The following is a 19,073-nucleotide window of genomic DNA, read 5'->3' on the forward strand; positions in this document are numbered from 1 at the left end:
TAAAAAAAAAAAACCCCTCAAAATCAGAGCCTTAGATTCAGTATTCACTTCATGTCATTCCCAGCTTCTTATCTCCGTAGGGGAAAAAAACCTGAGACAGAAGGAGTCTGAGAAAGCCTGGTTTTGCCCACAGTATGTGTTTTGCCCACCCAGCTCTTTTTTTTTGTAGAATGTACAGCTATTTAATTCCCTGGAACTGCAGGTGCAGACATGCTGGTCTCTGCCTCACTGGGCTGTCCTCGGGTCTTTTTTTTTTTTTATCATTTATGTTATGTTTATTTTACTGCAATTTAAAAATTTTTAATAAGCCCATTACACATGTATTTATTTTTATCAAAACTCTGGAACTGTGGACACCCAGCCCGTCTCTGGCCGAGGTGCTGATGACTGCCTGCTCTTACTTCATCTCAATCGCTGGGATTCCCGGCCCAGGGATCGAACCCGTGTCCCCTGCATCGGCAGGCAGATTCTTAACCACTGCACCACCAGGGAAGTGCATAATGTGTCTTTTTCCTTTGGCTGCTTCATCACTGGTGTTGAGCAATTTGATTATAACATGCCTTGCTGTTGTTTTCTTCATGTAACTTGTGCTCGGGGTTCATTGAGCATTCTGAATCTGTGGGTTTACAGTTTTTATTAAATTTGGACATTTATGAGCCATCATTTCTTCCAATAACTTTTTGTTCTCCTCTTTTCTCTCCTTCAGGGCTCCACTTGCTCATATATTAGGCCACTGAAAGTCGTCCCATGGCCCTCTGTGCACTGTTCATACTTGTGAGGTTTTTTCCTCTGTATGCTCCATTTTGGATAACTTCTAATGCTATATCTTCAAGTTCATGTATCTTTTTGTCTGCAGTGTTTAATCCCATCAGGTGTATTTCTCATCCCAGACACTGCAGTTGGTTGTTCTCACCTCTAGAAGTGTGATCTGAGTCTCTTTTGCAGCTTTCACGCCTCTGCTTAATACATTCAATTTTCTTCCGGCTTTTTGAACGTAGTTACAGCAACCGTTTTAATATCCTCGTCTGCCAATTCTAACATCTGGGCTAGTTCTGGGATGGCTTCAACTGATTGATTTTTCTCCTCCTTGAGGGTCACATTTTCCTGCTTTTTGTGTGCCTGGTAATTTTCTTTTCTTTTTTTTACTTACAGTTTTATTGAGATATAATTGACACATAACACTGTGCAGGTTAAAGGTGTACAGCATGATAATTTGACTTACATACATCATGAAATGATTACCACAATAAGTTTAGTGAACACCTGTCATCTCATATAGATACAACATTAAATAAATAGAAAAAAATTGTTGTCCTTGTGATGAGAGCTCTTAGGATTCACTCTCAACAACTTTAATATACTTTTGTGAGCTCTTTATTCAGGGCTCTGTTGAATGACACACCCCAAGGAATGGCCTCTCCCAGGACACACACTGTAGGCAATGACATTTAGCTTATTTCCTCTGGTGGGACCTACTATCTCCATGGGAGACCAAGGGGAGTCTTTGAAGGCGTCCGTATGAAGTGGCCGACATTTCACCCTCTCTGCTTCCAGCCGAGGAGCTCTGGGCAAGAGAGCAAGACCACTTGCCAGAAAGTTCTGAGGCTTGTGGCTGACAGAGCCCAGGTCCTCTGTGGCCCAGGGTGGTGGACCTGGCTCACGTGTGTGTGTGTGTGATTTATGAAGCAAACACAAAATTCCATAAAGAAATTGATGGGCAAAAAATGTATATGTTTAAGTAAACTATTCACATTCGTGAATACATGTCTTGGATCTTTCTGTAATTGTGAAGAGTTTTTACAAAGGCTTTAGCACAGGGAACTTTTCTCAATACTCTGTAATGACCTATATGGGAAAAGAATCTAAAAAAAGGGTGGATATATGTATATGCATAACTGATACACTTGGTTGTATAGTGGAAACTAACACGGCATTTTAAATCAGCTATATTCTAATAAATTTTTTTAAAGGCTTTAATTACTAAAATTCAGCTAAAGAAATGAGAAGCCACATGGGTTGGGGCTAAGATAGCAGGAGCAGAGAGCAATTTTTTCCCCCTGGTGCCTCCTCAGTGATTTTTTTTTTTAAGGTAAATGTTGACATAATTGTGAACACTGTGAAGAAGTCGATTGTCGGGGACATAGTACAAAAGCTAGATTTTGACCTATGCAGAGAGAATGTCCAAGGGGGCTCAGTTTCCAGAATTTAGCCTGGGACATGTAGGGGAGGGGAAAGGAGGGAGCGGGAGGGACAGAGGGAAAGGGGGAGGGAGGGGAGAACAGAGGAAAAAGGAGAGCCAGGGAGAAGGCTGGGGGCGAGGTCTGTGGAAGGAAGGGTGGAGGAATTAGTCGGGGAAGGAGACGGGGAGACTGGGGTGGGGGGCATAGGGAGGCAGGTAGAAGAGAGCCAGGGGAGAGAACTGACATTTGTTTAGCATTCATCAGGTATCAGGCAGTGAGCTTTCACATAAATTACTTCATTAAATCTTTACAAAGTCTCCGCAGGTTAGATGTAGTTTAATTCTCGATTTTCAAATGGAGAAAGTGAGTCTCAGAAGTGTTAAAGAACTTGTCCGAGGTCCCAGAGCAAGGGAAACAATGGCTGGACGCAAACCCTCATTTGCGTTCCGCCAAAATGCTTGTTCCTTTCTCAGCATCCTGTTTACTTGTAGCATTTGTCATTGGATAAGATGAAAGCAGTGGGCAAAGGAAGTCTTTGGAACAGCCTTTAATTGAGCCTGTGCATGTGCTGAGGCTCTACTGTCAGTGATGGCGATGATCTGAGGAAGATGACACTTGGAGAATTATAAATTATAAAGGCAATGACTGATAAGGATGCCCTTAGGAAAGGAACTACACAGTTCACGAGAAGAAGCAGCCTCAGCAGGAACTATTTGGAACAAGCTAGTTTCACTGTTCTGGATAAAATCATAATCTTGACAAGAGCAGTTCCATTCCACACGGGGGGCATCCATAGTAACGGTCATTCTCCAACAAAATAGTTGGCTTGCTTCACATCCAAATATGCTTCTCCCTATCCAGCAGAACTGACCCATTTATGAGACTTCAAATGCCATTTTCACTTTTTTCCTTCTAGAAAATCCAAATGAAACTCAGACATCCACAACAAATCAGGAGGTACTGGTGCATGACACATAGTAGGCACTCAATCATTAGAGCTGAAACAGTGAGTGAATGTTCAGAGCTCTCTTGGAGAAAATGATCAATTACTTTCATGAAAAAATCAACGATGTGTTAGGAGCTATATGGAAATAGTATTGCATGCAATCATCAGCTGTAATTGGTTTGGGTCTAGTTGGTCTAATTTTTCATTATTGAGATGATTACACTGCTTAGGGTCATGTTTCTAGAGTTTGTTCCCTGGAACATCTGTATCAGAATCACTTGGGACCCAGCCCATATCTTAGGCATCAAGGCCTTGAAATCTCTATTTTAATAAAAGCCCCTGGAAATATGTTATTTAAACTAAAATTTTAGAACTACTGATACAGGGTTAACCTGACATCTCTGTTATGCAATTATAGACCTGGGACTGTCTTTAATAAAATTTAGGTGCTAGCCCACTTAGGTATAAATTAGCTAGGACTCAATCTTTTATTACTATAGACTCTAGACCAATATTTCTCAAACTTTAATGCATGTAAGTCACACAGGGAGTTTACTAAATGGTAGATTCCCAGGCCCCATTCAAAGGGACTGGGTTAAGTTAGATTTTCTGCATTTTAAACAATTATCCTATGTGATTCTGATGCAGGGATTCTGCTAATTTCACACTGAATATAGAGCCCTTCTGGAAAACAATATTCCTGTCAAGTAGTTAAGCAACTTCTGAGAGGACAATTTGTTACTGATTTTACCACCTCTTAAGGCAATAAACTCCATCTGTAAGTAGCTATAATTGCCAGAAATTTCTTCTTACGTTGTATCAATATAAAGTCTTATGTAATCTGTCTATTTGGCTCTCTTAAATAGAACTACACAGAAAAATTTAGTCCCCAATATTATTTTTAAGAAAATATACTTGACAAAGAACTTAAGTGTTTCTCTTCCCTCTAGATCTCTGTTTTACTTCTTTAGGGGAGAGTGGGGAGGTGAGGAAAATGTACGGATACAAAAATGTATCTCTGAGCAGACTGCAAGGACCTCTGCTATTTGTATAGCAACAGTGTTTAGAAAATCAAACAACTAGAACTTGGAATTCTCATTTCCTAGAATAATATCAAAACACACATAAACAGACAAAGAAAAATCCAGAACATGTCATTCTGAGCTGCTCTGGATATGGGAGAGTCCTGTTTGTCAGCATAATGGTTGATGAGGGGAAAGGTTAATAAGGAATAAGGTGAGGCTGATTCACATGAGGCAGGTGCCATTTTGGAAGAAGCAATGGGAACCCCCAGTTCTCCCATGTGCTTGCTCATTCCTGTCCAGTTGCAGACCTGCCCACGGTGGGCAGCTGGTTCTTAAAACCACTAAAGTCAGCTCTTAGGAGTAGGTACGAAGAAGGTAACCAGCTGGAAAAATATGGGCATGTTCCCAGGCATTTCACCACGACTTTCCCAAATCCTTGGAGCTTGACTACTTTATCCCTTATGTATGCTTTTAAAAATATTTTATTTTATTTTATTCATGGATTTCAAAGGAAATTAATTACTAGTACAGTTTCAAAAGGCAGCAGGAATGGATTTGGACATGAAGGGAGGGGTACCCAGAGTGGTCACGGGGGTATTGGGGCTATTACTGAAAACAGTGGGATTTGGGCAAATTAAAGAATCTGTGTCCCAATTATTCATTTACAAAATGGGGATAAAATAATAAGGAACTTTTAGCATTGTTTGACTACTATGTAAGGAAACATAACATGCGTTAATTCCTAAACACGTGTTGGTACATAGTCAGTACTCAAAAACCAGAATGTCAGTCATTGTTATTAGCATCAGTAATGGTAGTGCTAGTTTTCCAGAAAGATAATCATGAACCAACACCACTTAGTTCTATTTGAATGGTACTTAAAATGATGACTTAGGTCAGGATAAGCAAAAAGGGTGACTACAAATAAATACATTAAATCCAGCAGGTTGCCTTTGCCTCAATTTTCCCTTTCACTTAGGTAGGGAGAGATTGAATTTTGGACCTGGGGGAAGAGAAGACACGAGTCTTAAGCGATCTGCCTCAGACACATGTACTGTTGCCATTTTTCTTAGAGAATGTTTATTTTCTTTCTGCTACTGTAGCCAATTTTAGGATATAAGAGTCACACACCAGAAGTCTTGCTTTGTGTACATGTTCTTAATAATACAATTTTCAAATTGTTTATGCTTTGTGGTGGGAAATAAGAACAGGGTGACTCCAGAATGTGAACTCAATATGTTTTATAAGAACATCTGGGATGATGAGCCCTGAAATGTTCTTAAACATCAAATAAACCTGAAGTGAAGGCGTTTACATCATTACCACGCCAGCATCTGAATTTGGTTATTGGTTGAGATGTAGAAAGCACTATAGGTTCTAGACTGTCTCTAGCTCCCTAGCTGTGTAATTGCTGGGGCTTTATTTATTTTTCCTCTGCAGAATGAGAATGAAAACACCTGCTCTGCATGACTTACAGCAATGTTGAGCATTTTAAAGAAAAATAATTAAAGTGCTGATCCAAAGCAAGCTGGCATCCCTCTCACAAATCGGAACTCTGAAGTCTCAGCTTCATTTTGGAATTTTCACCGGTCTACACAAGCGCTCCTGAAAGAACAGCACAGAGGAAGGATACACCCAAGGTTTCCTTCCTCGTTTTGAGGCCAAAATAACTCAATGTAGTTGCGATCTCATATTCCCCAGACCAGTTTTGGGTTCCAGAACCACGAAGTAAGATGGCTGGAGGAGAGACATTTACACAGGCACAGTGAGGGCAGCCTCAGTTCAGGTTGTTACCTGAGTCCCCAGAGACCAGGTGGACTCCCCGCCTCCCCCTACCATGCCAGACACTCAGTCCAGGTTTTTACTTCATTAATGAAATATGACCTCACTTTTCTTTTGTAATCCAGAAGCGTGAGGATACATTTGTTGCAAACTGCATGCAGATAAAGGGGGGGGGGGCTTCCTTTCGAAACTACATCCTCTGAATAATAATTTTTGATCTACTATACATAACAGTAGTGCATTTCTTGTTAAAACGGCAAGCTTTTTTTTTTACCAAAATGAAAACATTCATTTCTTTATAAATAGTTTAAATAGTTTAAATACATATTTCATACCAAGGATATAAAAATAGTGTCTTTTTTGTGATAAATAAAGACATATTCATTTACATGGCAAATAACGTGCAATAGCTGACCACTGGCCACCAGCTCTGTGTGACTGATTGTCTAGGAGATGACATGCAGTGATAAGTGTCTCTTTGCCTTCTGCATTTGAAAAATAGATCAGCAAGAGCTGTGCACTCTCAGGTCCCACAGTCCTATGGACACTGTTCAGGAGTGACACACAGGCACTCAGGATATAACTTTGCTGCACTTCACAAAAGCCACCTAGGACAAAATGAATCCACACATTCTTTGTCTGGGACTTCTAGCTGCTCAGACCCTCAGGGTCTTTGGACTTTTACCAAAGTCTGTCAAACAGACCAGGAAGTTAATGCCTGTACAGGAAAATGTTCCTGTTTTGTTTCTAGGATCCAGGAAGTGTCTGCTACAGTCTGGAGGTGGTTCTGCCTTTCCCCGGATCCTCTCTTCCACAGGTCTCCCAGCCTTGCCCAGTCTTCACGCTGCCAGAGGCAAGAAAGGCAAACCAGGGCTGTCATGCAGTGATGGAGCTGAAACTGGTGGCTGCCTCACGTGCCCTAATGTCATACGTTTATGGCTTTAGTATCTTTCACTTCTGCGGGGCTTGCAACAACTTCCAGTGGAAAGTTCTCCGAGGGCTCAGTAGAGACGGATGTCCTTCCTTCCCGGTCCCAAGATCCTGGCAGGTTTTCCAGACTGAAGGAACTCATGGCTCCTTGGCCCAAGCTGCCCTCCTCCGATCTGCTTGGGAGAACCAGGTGCAAAGATGTTTCTGAGGAGGAGCAGACAGAGGACGAGAGAGTGGCCGAGATGGACTGCAGAGGCATCAGCGTAGTGTCTGACTGTGGAGAGATGCACCTTAAAAACTGCAAATGACCTTCTTGGACGACCTGGTAGTGGGCAGGTGAATAATCAAGGTTCGGAGAATGATACAGTTCACTGCCTGCAGGATTTTGCTCGTAAACGCCAGTTCTCTGGGGGCTGCTCCCCACAGAGGAGGGGTCCACACTCCATATGTCAGGGGTGACATTCCCATGACAAAGCTGGGCTTGGGTATAAGCCGCTCCGCCTGCTTGCAAGTGTAGACAGGGTTGGTGCGTGCTCCAGGTCATCCTGGTCTGTAAGCTGGAGGGGCACACAGAGGTGGTGTGCAGAGAGCAAAACCGAGCGGGCTGCTGGGGGGACACGACATGTTCTAGAAGTTGCATCACAGTCCTCATGTCTTTACCTAACTGGGACACCTCCTGAGTCAGTGTCGTTACCTGTGTGGACAAAGCAAAGCAAAAGGCAGCAGTCAGAGGAGCACAGCAGTGATTTCAGAGCAGTGAGGAAGGGAAGTGAGATTTCTCAGTAAGAAGGTCTGGAAGGCTGCTTCACCTCCAACTCCAGCCAAGCCCAAAGGGTGAATGGGGAGGCTGAGCACCTGATCTAAAGCCATCCTCTCATTCTGAGGGAACCTAGAGAGACACACGTAGTCTGCCCTTCTTTTTAAAAAAAATTTTACATACATTTTTTAATTGAAGTATTGTTGATTTATAATGCTTCAGGTGGACAGCAGTGATTCAGATATATATATATATATATATATATATATATATATATATATACTCCTTTTCAGATTCTTTTCCCTTATAGGTTATTACAAAATATTGAATAGAGTTCCCTGTGCTATACAGTAGGTCCTTGTTGATTACCTATTTTATATACAGTAGTGTGTATATGTCAGTCCCAAACTCCTAATTTATCTCCCCTGTTGCCCCTTTGATAACCACAAATTTGTTTCCTATGACTGTGAATCTATTTCTGTTTTGTAAATAGGTTCATTTGTATCATTTTTTTAGATTTCACATATGTGATATCATATGCTATTTGTCTCAGGTCTGACATTCTTAATCAGTGATTTGGGGGTTCCTGGACAAAATTAGAAGTGTGGGTCCATCATCTCTTGTATCTCTGAAATACAGACAGTGTCTTTTTCTTCCCTTCCTCTGAGTCAGCGGGATGCTCCGTGGTGCACACCCACCATCCAAGACACCTCAAAACAATGTGGAGACGTGAGTATTATTGTATATAACGCATTCAGCACACTGCCTGCCCAGGTTAGACACCCAGTAAATGACGGCTCTCACTCCTGCCATTTCTGGTCAAGATCAACACTTATTCAGAGACATACTGGCCTTCAAGAGTAGGGAGGGTGGTAAGAAAGAACTCACAACAGATTTGCTAGGATTTGTCTATAGAAAAAGGGAAGCTGCAAAATGAGAGTTAGAAACGAAAAGATCTTCAAGGTGGGTCACTCCACATAAGCACTGTGGGGAACCTTGGAGGACTGGGGTCCATCAGCGAAATGGAGCCCCACGGAATTACAACCCCAACTGTGCAGTGTGCCCTTTATTCACTTTTCTAGGTGAGACATTTAGTTTGTATAAGACTTTCAAGGGAGACATGACCCTCAAACTCGCAAGAACCACTGAAGAGTCTTCATTATCTGCTTTACACTTAAACCAATACTATAATTCACTGGAGGATTTATTTTCCTAACAACCACATCACTTTTTTAACCATGGATGACCACCAGAAAATTTAACTAGACTTATATCCAGCTTTTCTGGATGGTTTCTATTCTTCAAAGTGAGGAAAACCTATATTTCAGAAAGCAGGTCACACATATATTTTCTAGTCTTTGGTTAGATCCATAACACTAACACATAGTGTAATATTTTGCCTTCATTGCTATAAGACTGTATTTTATAAAGGACTTCCCATGCCCTGATTTAACTATCATGAACCACAATCTCCCATATAAGCAGCTGAACCCACTGGCTAAATACCATCAGAAAAAAACCAAAACAAAACAAGACAAAAGGGCAGTTCAGTTTCAGTGAAACCAAAATGAAGATTGCTGTTTTGGGCAGACTTTTTTCAATATTTAAGTATACATTCCTAATTCATCCAGTAACTTCATTCAGTCCACTTCCTAGAAGTGCATTCTGAAACTAATTCTCCATGGTAGGCCCATCAGGAGATAGTGTCACTCAAATCAGGCATTTTTAAGACCAGAGGGAGGTTTTTCCATGGTTCAGGCAACCAACGGGTAACACCTGCCTTGAAATTGCCAGGCCAAAACTATTTCTGTCTTGCTGCTAGCATGGAACTCGAGGGATCCTATCAAATACTTGCCCAGGCTTTTCAGCAGATCTAAAACTTTTGGCGACAAAAAGATATCTCTGAGACTCACATTTAAAAAGTGAAACAGTGAATCTGAGAAAGAGTCTATGTGTTTTGAAATTTTCACTGCAGGTTGTCAATTTCATAACTTGCCAAAACTCAATTCTAAAGTACACGGGTGACACAAATCATCTCTGGATCTCAGCACAGCAGACATGCACCCAGGGGTTCTATCTTGAGTTGATTAGCCCTTCTATCAAAATTTCAGAAGAGAAAGTTGATACTAAATGAGATGTTTGAAGGATATATTAACCGCCCCCTTCCTGTAGGTTGTCTAAGTTAATGCCTGTATCAAATTCACCAGGGTTTAGCTCCCAGTAAGAATGCTTTCAGTCAGCCTTAGCATTGAATAAAAACATAATCTTTGAAGCACAACTTTGCATTTTAGACACAGCAACAATTATGTTATCCAATAAATGAGTAAATTTATAATACAACAGGCTTTTAGGTCCGTTTTCCCTATTGGATCTCCAAACAACACTAAGATCAGCAGGGACACACCTGTAAAGTGGGGACACTAAGGCACAGAAGTTAAATGACATTTTAAGGTCTCATTTCATGAATGACAGTTGTTAGTCTGGAATTCGAGCCTTCTACTTTTGGTGCTCTATTACAGTATATTAGAGAAGACATTGCTTAAGAGTTGAGAGATTTTTGCTAATGTGGTCAGAATTTGTGAAGAGCACGGATGATACAAAAAGGAGCCTCGTGTAAAAGTTGTCTGAAATGGGTTCAGTTTTTCTTTTTGATTTCACATATAAGCGATGTCATATGATATTTGTCTTTGTCTGACTTACTTCACTTAGTATGATAGTCTCTAGGTCCAACTTATACACAAAACAGAAAGAGACTCACAGACATAGAAAACAAATTTATGGTTACCAAAGGGGAAGGATGGGGGGGGATAAATTAGGAGCTTGAGATTAACGTATACACACTACTGTATATAAAATAAACAACAAGGGCCTACTGTAGAGCACAGGGAACTATACTCAATATCTTATAATAACCTATAAAGGAAAAGAATCTGAAAAAGACTCTCTCTCTCTCTCTCTCTCTCTCTCTCTATATATATATATATATATATATATATATACACACACACATATACATATATATGTATGTATAACTGAATCACTTTGCTGTACACCTGAAACTAATACATTGTAATTAAAAATAAAATTAAAAAAAAAGTTGTCTGAAATGGTAATTCAACATCAAATAAGTAAATAGTATCTCTAAAAAAATAGGAGACAGTAAAATTTCTTCACAGCAAATTATATGAATGGAACAAGACCAAAAAAGTTTGTACAGTGACGTCCCTGGTGGCCCGGTGGTTAACAATCCGCCTGCCAATGATGGGGACACAGGTTCGAGCCCTGGTCTGGGAAGATCCCACAGGCCACGGAGCAACTAAGCCCATGCGCCACAACTACTGAGCCTGCGCGCCTAGAGCCCGTGCTCCACAAGAGAAGCCACCGCAATGAGAAGTCTGCAACTAAGAGTAGGCCCTGCTCGCTGCAGCCAACGCAGCCATAACTAACTAACTAACTAACTAACTAACTAAATAAATAAATAAGACAACATATGCTTTTAAAAAGAAAAGGGTTTGTAATAAGGGAAAATCTGGAAGTGGGCAATATGTTAATAGCCATATTACTGATGAACTATTATTTTCTAGCTTTCAAAAGAAACAGATATTTTCCTATGGTTGAAATACCTTTCCAAGGCCACGTTCTTGGCACTGAACTTCTCCTGAGCATTTACCATAACTTTGAGGCCATGAACTTTGAATGGGACTCCAGAGTCTTGCCTAGCTCCAGGAATGTAAATAGCATTAACATTTTCAGAAAACAAAATTACTATATTAGCTTGAACTAAGCGGAGTAAAGAACCCAAGGAAATAGAGCTTTCTTTAGCTCTAGAGGGTAATGTTCAATTTACATCAGGGAAGATTTCCGACACTGTGGCACTGGGGACATACCCCTGCCCCTTATTAAGGCTGCATAGGGAATTAATCCTTATTAGGTAAGGGATCTCTCCCTTTGTAAGGGCAAAGCCAGCTGCCACAGGAGAGATGGCATCTCCTTAGGGTAGGGACTCTGGTGTCACTGAAGGTGACAACATACTGCCACAGAGAGTAAAGTTTCACAGCACTTTTGTTTACTGCTTCCTGTTCGCCTTGCTGACAAATTCATTCTAAAACACGAAAGGCTTTATTCTTAATCGAATGTAGAAAGCAGAGAATGCAGTCTACTTTCTACGGGGGGTGGGATTCAACGCTTTTTCACAGCACAGTTAAGAAGATGGGCATTTGCTAAAAAAGGTTGTTGGAACTACCTATGAACAAGGCACTGTCTGCCCACTTAAAGAGATGTCTTCAAAATACAACATAAACCCAGAATGCTGCAGAGATAGGTCAATAAAAACAAAAAATCATTTGGATCCAATGAACCAAGATTTTCCCATTTACTTCAACAACTGTTTACACTTTTTAAATGTCTTCTGTCACTCATATTAGAAAACAGAGCAGGTATTACGAAGCCCTTCACAAGTCCCACTTGGTTTTTTTTTTATCATTAATTTAATTTTTTAAAATTGAAGTATGATTTACAATGTCGTGTTAGTTTCAGGTGTACAAAAGTGATTCAATTATACATCTATATATATATATATTTCAGATTCTTTTCCCTTATTGGTGATTACAAAACATTGAGTAGAGCTCCCTGTGCTCTACAGTAGGTCCTTGTTGGTTACCTGTTTTATAGTAGTGTATATATGTTAATACCAAACTCCTAATGTGTCCCTCCTCTCCCTTTCCCCCCTGGTAATCATAAGTTTGTTTTCTATGTCTGTGGGTCTATTTCTGTTTTGTAAATAAGTTCATTTGTATCATATTTTTAGATTCGGCATTTAAGTGATAGCATATATTTATCTTTCTCTGTCTGACTTCACTTAGTATGGTCATCTCTAGGTCCATCCATGTTGGTGCATATGGCATTATTTCATTCTTTTTTATGGCTGAGTAGTATTCCATTGTATATATGTACCACATCTTCTTTAACCATTCATCTGTCGATGGACATTTGGGTTGCTTCCATGTCTTGGCTATTGTGAATAGCACCCCCACTTGGTTTTTTAATAGTCCGTTTCCTGCATTTTCCCCCTTGCATACCATCAGTCTGAATATAGTGGGGGTCAAATCACACTGCCCTTGTGAAGGCTGTACCTCTGACTGGGGTCTCTTCTCCTCGGCCCATTTCTGCCTAGTAAGTTTCTCTTCCTTCAAACATCTAATCCCTCATTTCCTCTGAAGAGCTTTTTCCTGACAGCTCATTGATACTCAAAGAGCAGTTTGAGCATCGATAGGACTGTCTGTCCCAACCAGGCTCTGAGTTCCATGAGGGTAGAAGTTATTATTTACCTCAGTGTCTCCTGGACTCTGGGCAATGCCTAGAACACAACATGCACTCAGTAAATCTTGAATGTATAAATGAATGCAATTCCTGCCATTTTGAAGGGCTTGGTACTCATATTGCTTTCAATTTTTATTTTATGTTATCTCATGATTTTACCATAACCATCATGGGGGAAAGATTCCTACTACAAAATTATGTTGGGAAATCTGTAACTCGAGCTCTTCACCCCAAGTAAATATGTTAAAAGTAGGTATTATGATGGTTAAAGTTTTGCATATAAATTTCCTGAATCAAATCCTTGGGTGTTTCCCAGTTTTAAAGAGCAGGTGGCATTTCCACAACTAAGAATCCCTTTTATTTTAATGTGTTTCCTTCATAACTGTAGATATAGGTCTCTTTTGGCCAAGACTTCTGCTATTTATCTTGCTGCTCTGTAACTTGTCCCAGCATAAACTTGATTTCTGTGGGTAGTTTTGGTTCCCTGGGGAAATTTCCCCTGTTTACTGACTCCCATATCTCATTAGTACATGGTGCGTGCCAAGTGACAAATTCAATTAAGTTAGTCAGAGTTGTTTTATCAGCTGAACTTTGGCAAAGCTTTTTGCATCCCTAGTTGCCACCCTTCATGGCTATTTTATTTATTTATTTTAATTAATTAATTAATTAATTTTTGGCTGCATTGGGACTTCATTGCTACACGTGGGCTTTCTCTAGTTGAGGTGAGCAGGACCTACTTAGTTGCAGTGCACAGGCTTCTCATTGTGGTGGCTTCTCTTGTTGTGGAGCTCAGGCTCTAGGCACACCAGCTTCAGTAGTTGTGGCACACACACTCTAGAGCACAGGCTCAGTAGTTGTGGTGCACGGGCTTAGTTGCTCCGTGGCGTGTGGAGTCTTCCTGGACCAGGGCTCGAACCCATGTCTCCAGCATTGGCAGGCAGATTCTTAAACACTGCGCCACCAGGGAAGTCCCTTCATGGCTATTTTAGATGTGGCCTTCTGATTATTTCTACTTCCAAATATGGAAGATAAAGAAAGCATAACTTAATACACATTATTCTTTTACTTGTGTATTAAGTTACACTTTCTTTACCCGTTTTTTTCCCTCTCCCTTCTCATTCTTCAGTAGATAGAAATCCATCGGTCTGGAATTTAAAACTGTTAGCCAAACCAGTTCACCATTACCATCTGTGTAGGCAATTGTTCACATCCAAGATTTCTCTAGCCCTTCCGAAGTCCCAGCTGTTAGGAAGAAGAAGTGATGAAAACACCATCTGTGTATCCAAGTAATTCAGTGTTCTAGCCAAAACTTTGGAGCATCTAAAGACTATTCCCTTCTCTGTTCTCCCAACACCATGCATTTAACTGACAAGTCATTTGCTGTTTAGAAGGTTTCCAGACAGTGTGTTCACTCTTTTGAGAAGCATCTCCCATCATGAATAGAAACACGTGTGTGACAACTGACTTGTCAACTGTCCATGATAATCCAACCACTGATCTTACCATACTGCTAAGAAGGGAATCACAAAGTGCCACAATTTTTCTATTTCTGCCATATCCAGGTTTCCTCTGAACTTCTGTTTGGTGCAGAAATAAATCACTGTCACCTACATTTCCAGAGTACCTGGGTTTCTCCTTTCACGTTTAATTTGTTTCATTCATGTGACAGTACTTCTCATCCTCCTGAGTCATATTTCAACAAGGGCTTTGTTGTGACGATTAAATAATATGATGGATGTTAAAGTTTATTTCCCACAGGATTGGTATTATGTCAGAATTTCAGGTGTCTGGATTTGATAATGCAGCACAGACATTAAGCTTAGTTGAAACTTTGTGGTAGGGAATACTAACCCAGGAAACACTGAGCCCAAAGAAAATAAAAGCCAGTTATCTCTGTAACTCCTCTTCAGCCTCAGCATGGAGAGGCAAACTATTCCTGTTAACACTTTTACATAATTAATATTGGAAGAAACAGTCTCCACGTTTTAGCATTGCCTTGTGTGGATCTTTCCAGTAGCAAACAGTAACAGCAATAACCAGAGCTTTTGAAAAATTTTGATGAAGATCCTGTATCCTGTATCCTTAAGTCTAAGGTTTGAGAAATTGCAGTCAGATGGATTAAGAATTTTCTATAAAGGATGAGTGAGCCAAAATGCAACGATGTGCAGCTTGGTGTTGGTAAGAATTGAGTAAGGACCAATGTGGGGCAGGGGTGGGTGTAGGTACTGTGGTCTTTATCATTTTTATAGTAGCTCAAGGCCTCACACACATCCTGCCATCTATAAATGTTTGTTGATACATGAGTAATTTAATAAATGGTAAATTTCATGGCTAATTTCTTACTATGAGTTTGTTATTTTCATTTGAACTTAAATAACTTTCTTCAATCTCCCCTAAATAGCACTGCAAGACACAGAATTAAGTATCACTATGCATCTAGCAGGTAAGAATGTTTCATATGATCTTGGTGTTTCATGGAAGTCCCCACCACATCAAAATAGGAGATTTTCAAAACATTGTGTTATTATATGGTTTAAAGAATCCATCTGTGATGTTGGTGACCTGTGGTCCCAATAACACTTGCATGGCCAGCTTTTATATGTGCATTTTGGTACAAGCACAGATTTGCTTTTTTAGTGTGTCTTTGGATTGTGCCTTTTGCAAACAGGAGTGTGAGTTTCATAATGAAGCCCAGAATGCATTTTTGACAATATCTTTCATTTCACATAGAAAATAGCTTCCTTTCGTCTTCTATTATTCCCATTTTACATTTCTCAATCTTAGCTATTGGTATGGTATGATTCATGGCCTCTGAGTATAACCGAAACTTCAGTTGATAGAGGAAAAAATGTGATTTCCATTTCTGTGCATTCAGTGAGCAGATGGGGAATGCATCTGTTGATATAATCTTCTTAGCTTGAGGAGTTCTTGACCTGTCACTCAAGTTTTGCCAAACATGTACACATTTTCCTGCCAGACACAATTTTTCTAAATTCAGGGATACTAATTACACCAATCCTCTCCCCCTGCCATGAACACATATACATTTTTACAAACTCTGATTCAGGTAATTAAATGGTCTTTCATTTAATCCTTTGTTATGTTGCATATTTATCATGAGATTCAGACAAGTTCAATCAAATTCCATCAGCAGGCAAAACAAAAAAGACGATCGGCATAATTTCATCCTTGCATCTTTTGCTTCACAAACCATTCAAAAACAAGTGACAGTCTTTTTATTTGTCAGCTAAAATAATAATCATACTCTGCACTTGCATAAATTTCAGACAAATGAAGATCCCAGGCCCATTACTGATGAAAGTTATAAATCTTTGCCTACAGCTGGAGAGACTAGAATGTTGGGGGGTGAAGTGGCTTATCTGAGGTCACACAGGAATAGTACCCAGGGCTTTGCTTTTCAGGTGCATCTGATGCCTCTCAAATTACAATAAGAGAAGAATACAAGTCTAGCGTGACCAATACAAAATGACCAATTATGGTCTTGATAGTAGTTACTCCAGTGGTTTCACTGAATTTCTGCAAGCTCAGGTCATTGGACACAATTGTATTACTTTAGCTGTACTATGATAATCCATTATTTATCAGCCCTTTGATTGCTTTCCTCGTCTCCATTCCTGCTTCCTGTGACAAAGTTTGATTAGTATCTGAACTGCTTTCTGGCTAAGGTATCCTCACCGCCATCATGAACACCCAACAAAAGTCTCTCTCCTTTCAGAATACAAATTGCCTAGGGCAGTGCTTGTCAAGATTTAACGTATTCAGGACTCGTGGTGCTCTCGGTTCCAGCTCTCAGAGTCAGATCAATAATTCCTATTCTTATGGACATAGTTCCTATTCTTATGGATCTAGCCCCTTTGGGTAACTCTTCATATACTGATCTTTCAGTAAGAGCTTAAAATTGAGTCTAACCCACATTTTTCAATTCCTTTGGCAAGTTTAGAGTTGGAGTTTTTCATTTGTTTAGATCTCCTTTCTTTCAACACTGTTTTGTAGTTTTCTGTATACAAGTCTTGTAGCTCCTTGGTTAACTTTATTCCTAGGTATTCTATTCTATTCTATTTATACTATTGTGAGTGGGGTTGTTTTCTTAATTTCTCTTTCTGATAGTTCATTGTTAGTCCATGGAAATGCAAAGGATTTTGGTATGTTGACTTTGTACCCTGCAACTTTACTGAATTCTCTTATTACTTCTAACAGATTTTTGGTGGCACATTGAGGGTTTAGGTCTTTGTTCTTAGCGGCTCCCTGAATTTGAGACCTGTCTGTGTCTCAAAGCAGACGACGTCAGTGAGCACCTAGATGCAGGCGGATTAGAAATCGACACCCAGGCAGCAGCTGGGAAAGTATGCAGTCCAATCCCTTTGAGGGTGAAACTGAGAGATGGACGTTTTTGCTGAGCCTCGGTATATAGCCATGGGGGTGTTTCTGCGCCCTTTAAAAGCTGCTTCTTTGTTTACTATAGTCCCGTGGGGCTTCAGAACACAAGCCCCATTGGCTTACAGAGCTAGGTGTTTGGGGGGCCCATCTCTCAGGTAGGAACCTTACAAGTTGGGGGCACTAGATGCGTGGTCCAAACCCTTCAGTCTCAGGGAGAAGCTGCGAGTTGGGGGTTCCCTCCTGATCGCCTGATGCTATGTCAGGGATGGGGTTTATGTGTGACACAAAAGTGTGTCTCAGCGGCCCCTACCTGTTTCCCTATGGGCATTTTTTCATTCACCTGCTGGGTAGGAGTCACCCAGCTAGTTTCTGCATTTCTCTCAGAGGGAATTATTCTGTGTGTAGCTGTACATACAGTGCATCATCCATTGGAGGAGGGAAATTCAGGTGCTTTCTGTGCTGCCATCTTGGAGCATTTGTTATCTATTTTATGTGTTTTAATCCATTGTATTTCTTACCTTTACTTAAGCTCAAATTATCCCATCTTTAGCCACTGGGAGACTCTTCATATTGACTCCTGAGTTCTTTGAACATCATACTAACAGGGTTTGATAGCTTTCTTGCTGTGCTCTGAACACAAAGATGTTCCAGACTCATCATGTATATTTCATGCCCCAGAATTGGAAACAGCCATTCATACAAGAAACTCTGGTTTCCTTTAGTGGGAAATTGTATTTCAAGGCCATACTTGAGGCACAGAAATATTTACTGTTATTAGGCTAGCAACTGCTTTTACTCCTTTTCTGTTAAAAGAGCTTGGAGTTGTGTGCATGTTTATGATAATACATCAGTTCATACTAGGGTTTCTAATTCCATTTCAGGACTATAGGGTTCTTACTTAACATTTTTCCATATTATATTTGTATCTACTTTATTCTACACTGTGAATTCTGGTTATTGAGGTACAAAGAATGACATAATTAGGATATGCCATAATTATAGGCATACATCATTTTACTGCACTCTGCTTTATCATGCTTCATGGATATAGCGTTTTTTGCTGTTTATTTTGTTTTACAAATTGAAGATTTGTGGCAACCCTGCATTGTCAGATAATGGTTAGCATTTTTTAGCAATAAAGTATGTTTTAAAATTAAGGCATGTACATTCTTTTTCTTAGACATAATGCTATTTCACACTTAATAGACTACAGTATTGTGCAAACAAAAGTTTTATATGGACTGGGAAATCAAAAAACTTGTGTGACTCACTGTATTCTAATATTTGTTTTATTGCAGTTGTCTGGAACTGAACCTGCAATATTCCTGAGGTGCATCTACATTCATTTGCTTTACCCTCCCTCACATCACGCATGCAACAGTCTCAGATATCAGTACAGTCTACATGACAAATTATGATTATTGAAAACAGTTAAATTTTTTTTTGGCATATTCTATTATCATTCCCTCCTCACTCCCTTCTTTAAAAAATGGTTCTGCTATACTTATATTGTCAGGGCATATGGCCCTTGACAACGTATACTCTCTCCCATTTGACTTTCATTTAGATTTGGTACTATAAATAAGTACATATTTAATGCTGATGAACTTGTCCTACAACAGTTTTTTTCAAGTCATCTTGGTTCTCTGAATCTTGTTCTCTAGGACATTCTTCAGGAAATGTATATGGGAATAATATTCCCTGAGTTCTTTCGTATTGATAACAGTTTGATACTT

The 19,073-nt window shown here is 40.0% G+C and overlaps 1 protein-coding gene across 1 annotated transcript in view; it reads right to left on the reverse strand.

Annotated features, from left to right (window-relative positions):
• Positions 1 to 6,858: 6,858 nt before the first annotated feature.
• Positions 6,859 to 19,073, reverse strand: part of KCNH8 (potassium voltage-gated channel subfamily H member 8) — a gene marked incomplete at both ends in the record, with an annotated part of 347,867 nt that continues 335,652 nt past the window's right edge. The window contains one exon of the mRNA XM_082624208.1: positions 6,859 to 7,557. Coding sequence (XP_082480334.1) covers positions 6,859 to 7,557 — 699 coding nt within the window. The remainder of the gene's footprint in view (positions 7,558 to 19,073) is intronic.

Source organism: Mesoplodon mirus, assembly GCF_964341445.2.
Source record: "Mesoplodon mirus genome assembly, chromosome: 6".
Lineage (NCBI taxonomy): Eukaryota > Metazoa > Chordata > Mammalia > Artiodactyla > Ziphiidae > Mesoplodon > Mesoplodon mirus.